The sequence below is a fragment of the Cheilinus undulatus genome, linkage group 19, assembly GCF_018320785.1.
Source record: "Cheilinus undulatus linkage group 19, ASM1832078v1, whole genome shotgun sequence".
Taxonomy (NCBI): domain Eukaryota; kingdom Metazoa; phylum Chordata; class Actinopteri; order Labriformes; family Labridae; genus Cheilinus; species Cheilinus undulatus.
Genome location: NC_054883.1, coordinates 18,512,702 through 18,529,805, shown reverse-complemented (window position 1 = coordinate 18,529,805; position 17,104 = coordinate 18,512,702). Strand labels below are relative to the sequence as shown.

The 17,104-nt window shown below is 38.2% G+C and overlaps 1 protein-coding gene across 6 annotated transcripts in view; it reads right to left on the bottom strand.

The window, feature by feature from the left end:
- The window catches only part of slc12a7b (solute carrier family 12 member 7b), a 119,922-nt gene that overhangs the window by 42,271 nt on the left and 60,547 nt on the right, over window positions 1-17,104 (bottom strand). For all 6 annotated transcript variants that reach the window (XM_041814568.1, XM_041814564.1, XM_041814567.1 and 3 more), the window contains exon 2: window positions 1,750-1,841. In XM_041814568.1, coding sequence (XP_041670502.1) covers window positions 1,750-1,841 — 92 coding nt within the window. The remainder of the gene's footprint in view (window positions 1-1,749; window positions 1,842-17,104) is intronic.

The window sequence follows — 17,104 nt, the reverse complement described above, 5'->3', positions numbered from 1 at the left end:
AAGGGATGGACATGGTCAGCAGCAATACTCAGGTAGGCGGTGGCATTTAAACCAGACTCATTCTGTACTAAGGAGCCAAAAGTGTGACAAGAAAAGATCCCCCACACCATTACACCACCAGCAGCCTGAACCACTGATACAAGGCATGATGTTTCAATGCTTTCATGTTGTTTTAGCCAAATTCTGCCTCTACCATCTGAATGTCACAACTGAAATCGAGGCTCATCAGACCAGGCATTTTTCCAATATTCTATTGTCCAATTTTGGTGAGCCATTGCGAATTGTAGCCTCAGTTTCCTTTTCTTAGCAGACAGGGGTGGCACCCGGACTGGTCTTCTGTTGATGTAGCCCATCTGCTTCAAGATTTGACATGTCGTGAATTCAGAGATGGTATTCTGCATACCTTGGTTGTAACGAGAGGTTATTTGAGTTACTGTTGCTTTTCTATTATCTCACACCAGTCTATCTATTCTTGGTCAAGAAGGCATTTTTGTCCACTGGATATTTTCCCTTTTTTAGACCATTCTCTGTAAACTCCAGAGATGGTTATACGTGAAAATCCCACTAGATCAGTAGTTTCTGAAATACTCAGACCAACCCCATCTGGCACCAACAACTATGCCACATTTAAAGTCACTTAAATCCCCTTTGCTCCTCATTCTGATGCTTGGTTTGAACTTCAGCAAGTCATCTTGACCACATCTACATGCCTAAATGCATTTGGTTGCTGCCATGTAATTGACTGACTAGCTATTTGTGTTAACAAGCACTTGAACAGATGGCCAGTGAGTGTTTAAACCTGTATAAAGTTTCCTGTAGGGATGCACAGTATGAACAGCAGGATTTTGGCTTCGGAAGATATCTGCTTTAAAAGGTTATTACTGGCATTAGCAGGTATGAAAGTTTCTGCAGAGATTTATAACCTGAAAACATCTGCCGTACATACAATAAGATGTAAGTTTTAGACAGGACCAACAACACTACACTTTCCTCTTTTATAGATATAATATTTTTTTAAATAAATTGGAAGTATATCTTTTATTTATAAATGAAAAATATTTGTTGAACGTAGAAGATGTTAAAGTCAGATCTTATATCTGATAAACTACATTGCCACTGTTTCAAGTGTAATGGCAGTGTTTTCTATAGAATAATGATGCATCTTTAAAAACTTAAATGGTTTCATTTACTTAAAAATATGCTGCAAAGCTGAACTTGGTCTTTGAATAATTTGTTCTAACTCTTTCAGGATAAAAACAAACAGTATAATATTTAACTGTTCAAAGTAACCCAGAATAGCCTAGCTGGGTCAGCTTCACACAGAGTGGTGAGACAGAAGCCAAAAGGTCTAATTGATCCTAAACAAAGACCGGAGACCACAGAGCCACAAGGTCTGCCAAATGGCAGAGCGAGACACCTGGCAAGGGATCAGCTGAATGGACTTGTACGAACTCACCAGCTTCAATGACAAATGAACTCTTTGATTGACGCATAAGCTCAGACGAGTATTTATTTGGTTTCAACCACAGCTAACCCTGATGTAGCTCACTATGCATTCATGACAGGCCTGGGCTTCGTCAGCTGGATCTAAAACTGCAGAAACAGTTCTGGCACTGAATGTTTACATATAGGGCATAGTCATATACTGTATGTTTTTTATCATAACATTTTGTCCTAGTGACAGTGAAACATCTCCCTGCCTTATCAATAAGAGCCATATCAAGGGGATAAAAACTTCTGAAAGGTTACCTCAAAAAGGGCCATGTTGGTGCCATCGTAGCTGTTGCCTTTGTCGTCTGTGTTGTTGATAAAGGGACTGTTTTCCTTCGGGACACCATCACCTGCAAAATACAGCACATAATTTACTTTAAAACAGATATAGTTAAAAATTTTAACACAGTAAAGTACTGGCAGGGGCTCACAGAGACACATCCTTGAGGGTCACATATTTTCCCCCTAAGAGACAAGACAAGTTTATATTGGTCTCAGAGGTCCACAATACATGCCTGTGGTGTCTGTTGCTTAAAAAACACTCCAGTATTGGATTTTTGCATGTCTAAAAAAACCCTCTGTTTCAGCCCTGCTCAGAACCAGCTGTTTCTGTGTCTGTGGCTTTATGTTAATGAGCTGTCTGACTCCACCTCTGACTCCACCCCTCTCAGGAAATGGATGTGGCTCTCCTGATCTTCCTCTCAGCTGAAAATCAGGAGAGGAGGGCAGAACTTTCCTCCAAGTAGAGAGGGCCAACCGAACCTGGGGGCGGGGCTGACTCCCCAGATGACATCAAGAGGGGAAAATCAGAGAACAGCTTGTTTCAGGAAATATTTTCTGAAAGGTGGAGAAAGACAGGGGGAGGGAATGGATTTTTCTGGTACTTGAGGGGATTGTGGGCAGTCCAGGGACACATATTTTTGTTAGAAAAGCCTGAAAAAAGGATTTTTGCGTAATATGTCCCCTTTAACTGTTTCTACAGTTGATCATATTCTTCTTGTTTCTGGGTCTAAACATTTGTTGTTTTCATCAGAATTTGAGCCACAGTTACTGCGTAGAAAACATTAGTTGGAATTCTTAAGCTCTGTACTAAGAAACACTGGTGGTAATGCTAGACGTTTTGATAAAGGTTTTATTTAACCTTTATCAAGCCAGACTTGGCCATAAAAGCACGTTACAATTAGAAGAAGGTAAAAACACAACAAGCAAAACATGTTGATATGAGAAAGACAAGATTAAAGTCCGCTAAATGAGGTAATGATATTTTCAGATAAATGAACAGCTCACAACTGTTCCGCAAGTTATTCCAGGTCCAGGGAGCAAAATAAGCCACGTTTGTTTCTCAGTTCAGAGAAAACTCTGTGGTTCTCCAGGTGGAGAGCTGAAGTTGAAAACTATTGGATATTTTATCAAGTGGTTACATGAATACAATCAAATTTAAACAGTTTGTGGGCAGTCCAGCTCCAGTGGGTAGGTGAAAATATTCCTAGACTGTGTAACCCAAAAGTTTTGCACAAAAATAACTTCTATAATAAAAATATATATTCTGGTTCATAAATAGGTCATTTCCACTGAGTGGTCAGGTTCAGTTTGGTACAGAACACATTTATATGCGTTTCCATAGTTGGAAAGGGTCCCAATTAACTGACCCATACCATCTTTTTTTAGGGTTATTTTCTTTGCCATTTTAACTTTATTTGATAGGACAGCTGAAGAGAGAGAGGAAATATGGGGAGAAAGAATCTGGGAAGACATGCGCCAAGACAGGGAACCAAGCCCTTTGACCAGTGGTTGAGGACTAAAGCCTCTGCTCATGGGCGCTTGCTCTATCCATCAAGCTACAACGGCACCAGATCTGTACCATGAGACTTTTGGAAGCCTTTCAGAGCATTTCTAAGCTAACCTACCCATCCCTAAACAGTGGAACTACACATAGTAGACACACTGCAATTTGCTAATTAGTTGGAAGATTTGTCACTTCTTGTGCAACAGCGGTAATAAATACAAAAACGGAACCAGCTGTATTTAAAATCCAATGGATTTTGAAAGACGAATACTATCAGGACAATATTTTTAATCATGTAATATAACCCCGGATGACGTCAGAGGTGCAGAGGGAATTTGATGGTGCTGTGAGGCACAAGAAAGTGTTCTAGCTGGTGGCATAGCCTTGCCTTCTGGCTAACAATGCTGCTCACCAAGTAAGAATTTGTGGAAACGCAAATGATTTAGGGATTTAACATACCAAACTGTACTCAATCAAAACAAACCACCAGGTGGAAATGCACCTTGAGTCTCTATTAACAACTGACAAACTATTTGCAAAGCTGAGGCACTTTTTTAAAGAGATTGTGCCTACAGCCATGCATATTTCAAGTCCCACAGTGTATATATTTTTATAAGGGCTGGATGATGTTATTAGCATGATATCTGAATCAGATAATAGCTTAAAAAGTCATTATAATATGAACAGATAAGAACATTTCTGCCATTATTTACAGCTGATGAATTGGTCAAACATATTGGTAGTAAAGAATATAAATGTTATAAATTACAGTTCAAAAGTCACAAGAAAGTTTAAAGATTCTGATGGACATGGCTGTTCATCTGAGCTTGTTAGCTTGATGCTAACACATAAGAGAAATTACCTTTAACAGGCTATTATATTTAGCATTCATTGCTATGCTTATTTAAACTAAAAAGACTATTTTACTTCACAACACTAAGTTAAAAAGATTCTTAATTGATCATTAATTGGTCAATGTTCAGTAAAAAAGGTCAATTCTTCAAATTAAGAGAAGTGAGGTTTCTTTGATTGACTGTGTCACCCAACATTACTGCTCTTATCTTTGCTTTTTAATTACAGCTCTCAGATGTGCTATAGCCACCTTTTGGCGGTAACACTGCTCTAAAACTGGGTGCCTCAATATCGATATCGGCAAACAGTTACGAAATAGCATATCAGATTTCAGGACAGTGACAGAGAAGGAAACTGTGTAGAGAAAGGAGGGTGGGTGTGACATAAAGCAAAGGAGCCAAGGGCTGGATTTTACCCACAAGGACAACAGCCCATCTCTCACTGGACATGCAGATATAACCACAAGGCTATCAATGTTAAGAAAGCACACAGCCAATTCAATGAAGCATCAATACCTTGAATCTGTGTAAATCATTTATAGGATCAAGATTTGTTTGGCCCTTGTTAAGGATATTAGTGAAGAGTACACACTGAGTATTTCCATACCTATAGTATCGTGCCAAGGCCAAGCCACAATTTGACACTTCTGATTTCATAATCTTTAATAATTTGGTACTTAGCTGACATATTTTTGAAGATATAACTTATTTTGGCCCTTTGTGGTAAAAAAGAGTTACAGTTACCAATACCCTCATACAGAACGGAGTACAGAGGATCTACTTTCTCTTATTTTACTAACCACAGCTGAGCTGACAGCATTATTCTACATCCCATACAGAAAACTGAGTCTCCTTCGGGGTTGACATTTTGACACCAAATCATGAACTGCTTGGACTGTTTGCTGCTAAGGCTGCCAACATACACAAAAACACACTAAGTAAATGTTTGGACTGGGCAGACAGCATGGAGTGTGGAGGTTAAGATACGTGGCACACTGATGTAAAAGCAGAGGCTCTTAGTTCAACAAAAAATGTAAAGATTGCAACTGCTTCTCATTTTCTGTAACTGAGACCTCTTGTTTAATTCTCGTGTAATAAAATTATACTACTTGGACTAAAGGCACAAATAATTACATGTTTTTTTATTTGATTCAATGGATTGGGAGAAAATCCCAAGCAGCTTTCCTTTTTTAAAATTCTAATCAAAGTGTTCTTCTCTTCAAATTAAGTTTGAATTTGTGTTAAAATTTTTAACACAACAGCTTCTTAGTTAGGGGTATTTTACAACTTCAGTTTTGTACAGAAGGGGATGATGATGCACATTAGTTTGACTGTGGCTTTTTTATTTTACCAGGCCGACAGTCAGAGTCCTTGCACTTCAGTTTAATTTGATTCACAACTCTGATGTGCTTAACACAACTGGCTGATAGTTAAATTAGCCTAAACAATTAAACTACACTACAAACAGTGCTTCTCTAAGCTGCAGACACTGGAGTATTAACCTTGGTGTTTTTGTTTTTGTAATCAATGACAAGAAGCATTCATCCTGATCTACCAGTTGTGTACTTTTAACTAAAACTGGCTGATAATGAAAGGTTGCAGATTTAGTTGGTTACAATTCTTGACATATCTACAAGTTAGAGTCTTCATGGATCTTATTTAAATCTAATGTGTATCAGAGCTGTAAAGTAACGATGCACCAATGCATCAGTGTAACATCAGCATCAGCTGATGGTCCTGTTGGAGGTCATTGGCCCATTGACAAAAAATCCGGCATGTGCCAATGACAGTTGCCAATGTGTGTCAAACGTGGAAAACAAACAAATCTAAAGTGCATGCTGTTGTGAGAGATATTTTATTTATCTATTTGTTTATTTGTAAAGGGATCATGTACAATAAAAACATAAATGTTTCCATGCATTGTACCAGAGTTAGCTTAAAACAAATTTACATCTGCAGTCCCGTGGCAATGACAAGACTATGACAAAAGCAATCACAGACAGTGGTCTAACGTTTTGCTGCATGTCTACACCCTCCTCCTGCCAGTGCAGCATCTCGAATGTGGCTGCGACTGGCAGGAATAGTGTGACACTTTTAACATTCTCCTCTTGCTTACAGGCTGTGTAGGTGCAGCACAAAATACTGCAGCAGGATGTCTTAACCTGATGGTGTAGTATGTTCTATATTTTGCAAAGCCTCTTGGAACAAAACACATGCTTGCAGCATATGCCTCCAACTATGATCCGCCCTCAACTTTAACTGCACATAAGTTAAAAACTACGATAATTCTTTCTCTTTGAACAGCTGACAAAGGTAGTGAGCAGGACTCATCGGCTGCGGCATGATCCCCTCAGTAAGAGCCCTAAAACAACTTTTATGCAAGAAGGCAGCCACAGATCATGGTTTTAAAACAACAAAGACTACATTATTAGAGACTGTTAGGAAAAGATTTGAACAAATAAGAGTCTGATCCACTTTTCTGCATCACATTCACAATTGGTACATTACTATTGTGAAATTGAACGACTTTGCTCAATTTATCAATAACTTAAAGTTAAAATGCATTCATTGGATGTTAAAAAGAAGTTCCATAATAATCTGAGCTGGGAGAAAAACCTGTTAACAATTAATTCAAAGTTGTTTAATTCAAAGAAAACAGCTCAATATTCAAACTGATGCATCTGATGTAAGAAAGTCATTTTCTCTGTAAAGATGGCTTCACAGTTAATTCACTGTCAAAACAATTTTTAAATCAGTGTACCAATGGTAGAGTTATAAGTTAATCTACAAACTAGTTCAGTAAGGAGTGTAAAAAGTGTCAAATATATAACAAATATCCCTAAAGTCAGTCACCTACTTAAAGATTTTCAATCCTAACAATGGGTGTGCAATAGTACGATCTTATATTAAGTATGTTAAAGCTGAGAAATCTGAGATTCTAATTCTAGTCTTGCATATCTACGTTCACTCACCCCCTCCCCTTCTGCTTTGGTGGAGCAGGGATTGATGGCTCAAAATGACTAGACAAACCAGTCAGCAACAGTCTTCACTGCATGACCATGTATCACAGAGAGTTGCAGATGAACTAGTTCTGTTGTTACAATTATTACAGCTAGTTTTATTCTGCTCTTTTAGTGTTTTACCAAGTTATTAACAAGCCCCAACACCTCTCAGCATGAGGTTTAACCTGTCAGGATACCAGAATAACAAGTGAAATGTTTAAATGAACCGCCCAGACCTTACGGTGATGTCTGCGAGGTTCAGACGTCAGTTGTAGACAGCATAATCATTGATTAACATGCATTTATTTCCATGCATGCAACTCAGGTGATCCCAGTCTGCAGCTCTCTGTCACTCATTCAGTGTGCAGCAGGCAGGTGTGTGACACAATCAACATTTTCCTGACCCCTTTATGAATAAAAATCAAAATTGTAAGTAAAATAAGGTTACTTCTTCATTGCATTGCCATGAATCACAGAAATGAATCCCACTGTTGGTTATGTTTAAATTTGCTCATTTGTGTCATTCTTACAAGTCTACAAACAAAGCTGAAGTAACTCCATCATATACTGCTACATATGAACAGGCTACTTGTATAAGGCTTAAGCTATATGAAGAAAAACAGATTTTGGGGGTATTTTAAGAGTTGGTTGTTGACCACTACCATTCATTCATCAGTAATGTTGTCTGCTGTGAACTCTGGCCACAGCAGGGATTTCATGGGTAACTTTTACTGCTTGATCCAGCTGCAGAGGGAATAAGAGGCTTGCAGCATGGCTTAGCCCGGTGGTAATCACAGGGAAAGTCACTATGTCCTTGTGCGGTGTAGCTCTTTAAAACACACTCTGAGAGGGAAACCAGAGCATATTATAAGAGGACTGAGGGTTTCAATAATCTGGGATAACAGGGAATTAATTCAAATATGATGAACTGAAGTGCTAGGATAAAGCTAAGAGTGAATATAACCTGTCAGTCATTGCTTAGGGCACTAAGATGCTACTCACCACAGGTAATCATTGTCTTAAATGACACCAGCCAAATCCTCTTTGAGACCTGAGGGCAGGCTAAAACTGGCAGGACTGTTTCCAAATCAGGTGCGTACAGCTTTTCAAATGTGCCCACGTCAATTAGGAAGTGAAGAGAATCACTGAAATCACTCCAGCTGGGCTCTTTTTACCTGTCACATTATGAATATTCTGTGGCACAGTTATTATCAAATAATGCATGCTCTTGAGGACGTGAAGAACGTGTCTAGTTTTATCTGCATTTAGAACAAGTTGCGGCTGACAAAGCTGACCTTGAACTAAATCAAAAGCATGCTGAAGATTTGCAAAAGCTTTTGCAGGCGTAGGCAATTAATAACCATATCATCTGCATAAAAATGAAAAGAAGGATTTGGAATAATCCATCAAAGGGAATCGAATAGTAAATAAGAGTAGTCCCAAAACCAAAAATCGAGGTACCTCCTGGTGGATTTGTATTACCTCTGATGTAACACCCTCTAACTTAACAGCCTGGGTTCTGCCAGTGAGATAGTCTACAAACCACCAAACAGCACGCTCTGGACACCCAGAATCTTTAAGATGGACCAAAAAGATTCAGTGATCAGTAGTGTCAAAGTCCTTGGAGAAGTCTATAAAAGTAGACAGACAACATTGTGCTTCATATTGCCTGTCAATACGAAGCACCACACTTTCAAAATAAAAGCACTTCATGTCATACTATTTCCAAATTTATTTCAAATTTGAATGGATACAGTTTGGACAGCGAGCATGCAAACAATGCATGCTGTCAGGACAGCCATAGATAAATTCCTCTACAAATTAAGATGGTCAGTTATAAAAATCTGAGAGTTATTCCTTTATATAACATGAACATTGTACATACAGTGTTGGTCCACTGAGTTTCATCAAATCCAGGGTTAACACCGCCATTTGCCAGGCGATTCTAGCATACTTCATGCTCCTGTTTGCTGACAAATTTTACAGAGATGTTGATTTCCTTTTTGAGCAGGGCTTGGCACCTGCCAACACTGAAGCCAGAACTACTAGAAAGAGGTTTGCTGACCTGTGTTTGATTTGCCAGCCAACTGGCCTGACCTGAACCCCATAGAGAATCTCTAGGGAAATGTCAAGTGGAAGACGAGAGGCAGTAGAGCAACAATATACAGTCTGAAGGGCTCCTCTAAGCTTCAATAACACCTCAGCAGTGACACATGCACACTGCCAGCACAACACACAAGAGAAGCCCCAATTAAGTACTGAATACATAAATGAACATATTCTTAAGAAGAGATCCTTTTCCTCATTAGTCTGATGTAATATTTGATATTTTGAGATACTGGATTTTTTATTTCTTCTGGAGCTGAAAGTTGTAAATACAAGCTGCAGCTTTCGAATGATGATTAAATTTAGGCTATTATGAGACAAAAAGCCTCTAACCCTAACTGGCCCTATGTGAAAAGAAATTGGCACTCTTTTTAAATCATGAATTTGTTGTGATTTAGGACATTTTTTGGAAAGCTGAGCTCAATTTTACACGCCACTCCCAGGCCTGGTTACTGCCAGACCTGTTTAATCAATAAACCACTTAAATAGAATCCGTCTGACAAAGTGAAGTAGGGTAAAGGATCTAAAAAGACAACTCATCATGCTGCCATTGAAAGAAAGTTAAGAACAGATGAGAAACAAAGCTATTGATGTCTGTCAGTCTAGAAAGGGTTACGAAGCCATTTCTAAGGCTTTGGGACTCCAGTGAACCATGGCAAGAGCCATTAACCACAAATGGAGAAAATTAGAACAGTACTGAGCTTCCCGAGGGCTGGCCGGCCAACCAAAATAACTCCAAGAACACATCGACAAATCATCCAAGAGGTGACAAGAGAACCCAGAACAACATTTAAAGACCTGCAGGCCTCACTTAACTCAGTTAAGGTCAGTGTTCATGACTCAACCATAAGAAAGACACGGGGCAAAAATGACATCCAAGGGAAAGTTCCAAGCTGAACACCACTGCTGCCCAAGAAGAACACAAAGGCTTTTCTTGCTTTTGCCAAGAAATCTTGATGATCCTCAAGACTCAAAGAAAAAAAAATGTGGCCTGACAAGACAAAATGTAAACTTTTTGGGAGGTGTCTGTCCAGTTACATCTAGTGTAAAACCAACACAGCATTCCATAAAAAGAATATCAACAGTCAAAGATGGTGGTGGTAGTGTGACTGTCTGGGGCTGCTTTGCTGCTTCAGGACCTGGACCAATTGCTGTGATTGATGGAACAATGAATTCTGTTCTCTACTAGAAAATCCTGAAGGAGAGGTCATTCTGCAACTGTGATAATTCCTTACATTACTCCCTACCATATATTGATATAATGCCCACAATAGTCCTACTAAAAATACAGCAGCAACCTAAAGTGTTCGATGGTGAAAAGTGTGAAAATACATCAAATTGGTATTTTTGCTACTGCATTTTCTCTATCTCATCAGGTTTTTTCTGCTTTATAACATCACCTATTGTTAGCTGTCCGAGAGTCAATGAAATCTACAATCTCGTCATCTCTCTTGAGCTAAAAATACCTCAAAAAAGCAGATGTGTGGCACAAAAAATTTGTCCCACCTTCCATGTCATCAAATCCTCCACTGACCTCAAACTGCACTCACACATCAGCCTCCCAAAGTAGGCAAAGGTGGCAGCTGCTATAAATCCCCTTTAGGGAGTCATAATACTGAAATTAATGCAATAATCACTAAAGATTATGTACTAAAGAAAAACAGGAACAGAGATCAGCAGGAGATGCGTTTACAGATGAAGATGACCAATGTCTAAATACAACTCATCTTCACGGTTGTTGTGTAGAACTCGATGTAGTGTGTGGTGAATGGTCCTGTGGGACTTGTTCCAGATTCATGTACAGTTACAGTGACAATCCTGTGGCCCAGTTAGCAGATGTTGGCCTCTGTACATACATTGGTTTATTGGACTAATTCACTGTTTCCTTGAAGTTCACATTTACCCTCTCATGAAATGGGACTTATAAATAATTGCATTTTCTCAAGGGGGAAGGTAAAGGTGCAGGAGGAGTGACCTTCAACCGAAGCATTGGTTTGCTTGCTTGAATAATGTTGCACAGTGAAAAACAATTACTGAATTATCAGTGTTTGAACTGGGTTTAAAAGCTGTAAACAATCCAATTGGGGGGTAAAGGTTAATATCATGCATAGCAAAAACAATTCCTAAGACCCCGTCCAGCTCTATGCCCCTGAGAAAAAACTGCTCAATTATGATGACTGACCACATACTGCAGAAACGAGAGGCTGCTCTTTGACATTATTACCCACACTGCATTGCACAAACTCCTAGGATCAGCTTTTCTCATGTAGTTCAAGAACGCTGAAACTGCACAGCACACAAAAACTTGTTCATTATGATTAAATGATGTAAATGTTGGAAAATTCACCTGGTCCACAGGGGAATGAGGGAGGAGGGGAGTAATGCAATGAAGATAAAAGCTGAGCAGTGCATACATGTGCATTTGAGTTAAACTAGTAAATGAAATTAAATTAATGGTTTTTCATCTTAATAGTAATAATTAATTAATCTGTTTATGTAATATAGTTTAGGAGTGCTACATTCAAGATAAAAACAATTATCAAAGCCCTTCATTATCTGGTAAAAGACAACAAGTCATTTGTCAGTTCAGTACATCTGCAGAGGAAATTTCTCAAATGATCAGGGGTGTTATAACTGGTTCTATGATGCATGAATTGATTAAAACTAAGTGGTAATTGATTATTGCGTAGTAGCATTTTCTGCTGTGGCTAAACCTACATAAGTTATTTATTTTTGTTTAAAATGTGAAGAGATAAAAGACTAACTAATGCCATGTTCCTGTTGATTCCAAGCACTGAAATTACGAAATGCTTGACGGATATATCACACCAAATGCCCCCGAATTTGGAATTCCAACTCAGGAACTCTAAGCAACTTTAGTATCCCATGTTACTTATCAGTGACAACCAGAATGTGGTCAACTGGGGTATGATGTCACTCACAGCTCAAACATCCTGCTTACTAAGGCAAATAGAAACGCAGCATAAACCGCAGCTGAGCTGCATCTCTAATTGTTTCATCAAAATAACATTGCATAAATTATTTCACTGTTTTAAAAGGGTATTAGTCGATATGTGCAAATCTAATTTTGGGAGCCCCACTGCAAACAAAGCCTCGCGCCCCCCTCAGATCTTTGGTGCCTCCCTAAGGAGTCCCAGACCCTAGATTGGGAAACCAATCTATCAGTTCAAATTGTGAGACCTGTGAAGATGCTCAGCCCTACTGATGATAACCAACAAACTGTCATTTCTGATTTGTTTCCAGTGAGTATCAGTTTTCTAGTAAACAGGGAGTCACAATGACCACTTCCAAGAAGGCTTAATTTATTGAGATAATGTTTTCTACAAACAAGAAATACTTTATCATTCTGCTACTGTTCACTCCAATGGACCCTCAGATTAATTTATGAAGATTTAATGGGTAAAAAAAAACTTTCTGTTTTATTGTTGTTTAAAAAAGAAAACAGGTTTTATGAAAACACAAAAACAGATAATAAAGGCTACATGAATTCTTTGAGATAGTTAATATGAGTAGGGGAAATAGCAAAAGAGAGAGAGAGAGAGAGAGAGAGAAAGAAAGAACTCTAGGGGCAGCACTTTTCTGAAAGATTTTTTCTTAGCTTGATCCTCATTTTTCTCTCTGTTATTTCAAAGATGTTCAGAACTCAATCCCACCAGACATCCGGAACATTGACTCTCTCCCGCTCTTCAAATCCAGGTTTAAAACCCACCTGTTCAGGATATTCATTGTAATTACTTTGTCCCATTTTATAATGTGCTAAGCATTTATCTGTTGTTTTAATGTAAATGTTTCGATCTCTGTAAAGGGTCCTTGAGTGCTGAGAAAGGCACTTATAAATAAAATGTATTATTATTATTTATTATTGAAACTAAATGTATTAATTTGGTTGTTGTAGTTCACTATAGACATGTCAGTACATGACTTTTGTCATTTTTGAACAGAAAACAACTCAATGCTGTTCTTTGTTCTTCTTTTAACGAAGAAATATCGTCAAGTTCTGATAAAACTGGCGCTCTAGCAGCATCCACGCTAATGTCTTCCGCCAGATCTACACCAGCCTCTTGTTGCTGCTTGCTTACGCCATGACTCCACCGCACCTGAAAGTACTGCCCCTTGTCGCTGATTGGTCCTGTCACTTTCTAACAGATGGGAGCTTTGCAAGATGGATTCGCCAGTGAGAAAAAAGGAAACGGGCCGATCCATTTGCTTTGCAAGGTTAATTGCACATTACATATATTTCATATTGTGCAGTTGAAGTATAAACAAAACTTATTTTCTAATTATAATGCAATCAACACATCAAATGTTTCATGATAATGCTGATTAGTAGATTTTTAAAAAAATGCTAACTTTGTATACTTTTCCTTGGTACTTTTCCCAGTATCACCAGCATACACAACTAGCAGCTAAGTAACAAATATTCCATGTCAGTTTGATCCGCAGGTAGGCCTGTTTATTTCCTTTCCTACTACAGCTACTTTTTCCAAGAGGCATTCCTGCTGTTTTTGTAATAATTTAAGATGCTTTTCAACACTTTACAAAGGAAAAAATGCTCCAGAGTGAGGGATTCTGCTCATGGTTCTGCTCTCACTGTGCAAGTGTGTGTGGTTGTACTACCAAAATAATAAACATGCCAGAAATCTACCTGACCTGTCAGGAGCAGCTGGTCTGGCCATGGCCGGCCACCTTGACCCCCTGTAAACTGCACGACAGATGATGCCCAGCAAGTAATGCAACTTAAAATCTGTGTCTGAATCATCTGAAAATCTCACAGTGTACTAGTGCTTGGCGATTAATTGAAAAATAATCAAAACCCATATTTAGAGCCAATAACCAACATAACCAACCGCCCGCCCCATCCAATACAACACAGAAGCGCTCCGGAGTAAAACTCAAACTGCAGGGTGGCGAGGGGGGGCTTGCTTTGAGCGTTCCTCTCTCTCTGCACATCAGGCCGGTGTTAGTACAATACATATGGTAAAGGTAATACATATACAGTGTTGACCAAACATAATCTTATGTGGGTGTGAGACATCAGTAAAAAAGATATCTAGTTATGGACAGTTACCTCTCTCACTCTCCACAGAGACTGTGTCATCAGATCTCTGCTATAAATGCATCCCCTCCTGATAAACATCAACTTCTGCCATTGTTTAGTTTGTGAATGTATGAAGAAAAACTGTGAAGTTACCACGCTGGTTCTGATGCTAAATTAATAAACATCAAATTTCCTCGCGCAGATCAGCTGTTTTAAATCAACTCGTAGGTGAAAAGCAAATAACGACCACGTACGTTTAAAGACGATTTAATATAAAAAGGCTACTGATGATAACACTATAGCAGAAACACAGTTAGGGAGAGAAAGAAAGCAGACAGGTGAGAAACAGGTGAGCTGCTGTGTGTGTAGCCTATGAAGAAAGGAGGGGTGTGCAGGGGGAGGCAAGACAAGTTTATGTGAATTTAATTTTGTGTAAAACACCAATAAAGCAGAAAGCTTTAATTAAGCTTTGATTAAAACAATCAATCTCAGTGATAAAGTTTTTTTTTAAATAATAGACACACAAAAACTTAAAATATTACCTTTATTATTGCAACAAGGACTATGATCATTAAAAGTAATGATCATTTTTGTGACTTTTTTCAGATAAAGGTTAGTTTTTCTAAAAAACAACAGTTTGTGGTGTTTTTTGGTATAATACCCTTGTTGATGCTTTATTGTAAATCATGTCAATGTTAGTGACTAATGTCAATGATGGTTTTTAAGGAAAAAAAAATCTGTTTCATCTTAAATCTTTATCAGGAGTTCAGACCAGGAAAATTCATTTTAAAAATGGCCAGTCAAACTGGAATCAGCACCACTCTGGTTTAATTACTACAAGGGCACAAAACTGCTTAAAGAAAACAGAATTTTAAAGATAAAGCCATATAATTTTATTCTGGAAGTACACAAGATTGATGCATTAAACTTTAAAATATACAAAATTTCAGTTATTTGTTTTAAAATTATAAAAATATTTACAGCACAAACTGAGGCAGGGGGCGGAAGAACCGTTCATTAACCGTGATCGAGGAAAAAGGTTCAATTAATTGTGATTATGATTGTTGCCATAATTGCCCAGCCCTTCAGTGTATGCCCATTTTCAGAGAAAATTAGAGCAAATTTCATTGCTTCTTTTGGTGCAACACTTTTGAGTGTGCCAAATTTTCTCTTAGGTTGGAAAACAAACCAGAGTTCATCTAATTGGTGACTTCCTCTTCCAAGTAAATGATCTCCTGTTTAATTCAGCAGTTAGGTGTGCAAAATGTTGGCAATGATTTGCTTTGACACAACTGATAAAAGACTGGCTACCGGAATCTACTTGTGCAAAAAGATTTTTGCACATGGATGATGTTTGTCAACAAGGACTATATTGGCTATACTGGATACTGATGCATCTGTGCATCTCTAGTTGGCCTGATTGTTAAATGGATATATAATTGGTCATGTCAGATGACTCTAGGGAAATTACATGCCTCTTTTCTGGGCAACAGCATTTAATTAAATTTTTTTGTTATTTTAATCATGCAAATAAGCAAATTATGCATGTTAGTATAAACACGTTAACGCTCGTGATTAATCTGGAAATCTTAACACATTAAAAAATTAATGCAATTTAATCATATGACTAAGTTTGACCACAACATCTGCCTGTAGTCCTCCTGCGAGGATGTTTACGTCGCTGGGGTGAAAAGGTTAAAGGCGGGTCAAACACAGCCAGCAGTGATGATTGAGGAGACAGACCCAGGTCTGCTTCACGGCAAATTTCGATTTCAAAAGCTGCTTAATGGAAGTCTGGATGAAACAAAAGTTGTGTGTACATACTGCAGTGATGAACTGTATTTACACCAAAGTACAACAAGTCTGAAGTACCACCTTCGGGCAAAATGCATCTTTTCTGATGTTAGCAAAGACGCTAACAACAACACGGGATCAAGCCATAACGCCAAGCTACACCAGCGCAGTCCAGCAGACCCAGAATTGTCCCCAAAATGACAACATCAAAGCTAACTATTGCAATCGCTAATCGGTCGCCAGAGACTGCAGACCATCAACACCGTTGACAACAAGGGGCTTCAAGACATCACCTTGGATGACCCGTACCACAATAATAAAAAATACGTTTTTTTAGTATAAAGCGCTTTTAAAGTTAGGTACATAAAATTAAAATAATGAAAATAAACACTTGATAATAAGAATGTTTAAAAATTCAAAATTTCTAAAACTAAAGAATTGCTGTGATTAATCATGATTAATCATAGCATAGGGATGCGATTAACTTGATTATCGTTTTTAATCAATTGACAGCACTAAAGCAAATAAATTACATTTCCAGTGCTCAACTTGAGTCATCATCTTGCTAGTAGTACATTTGCATCTGGTGATGCATGTAATTTCGTAATGGGAAAAAACAAACAAACAAACAAAAAAAAACAATTTGCTTTCTATCTGAAAACATCAAGAGAGTCATGATTCAGTCATTAGATGGGTTGAACAAATATCACTCGTGTTCTTCTGTGATGCATCTGCACTTTTCTTTTGCCCTGTCACAAAGTAAGACAGGATCACTGTTAAGCAAACAACTTTACAGTCAGCCTTCAGTTTTAATCTATTTGAGTTTTTACTCAGAGGCAAATCGTCAGCAGACACAGTATATTTAATTTAGAGTCAACTGCAGGCCTATTTACCTGTGCTCAATCTGTTTTAATGTTATGATTCCTTTCGCATTTTAATTTACATTCATAGTAACACCAGCAGATGTCTCCTCTTCCAAAAAACAACAGATCCTAGTAACAAAAGACAGAAAAAC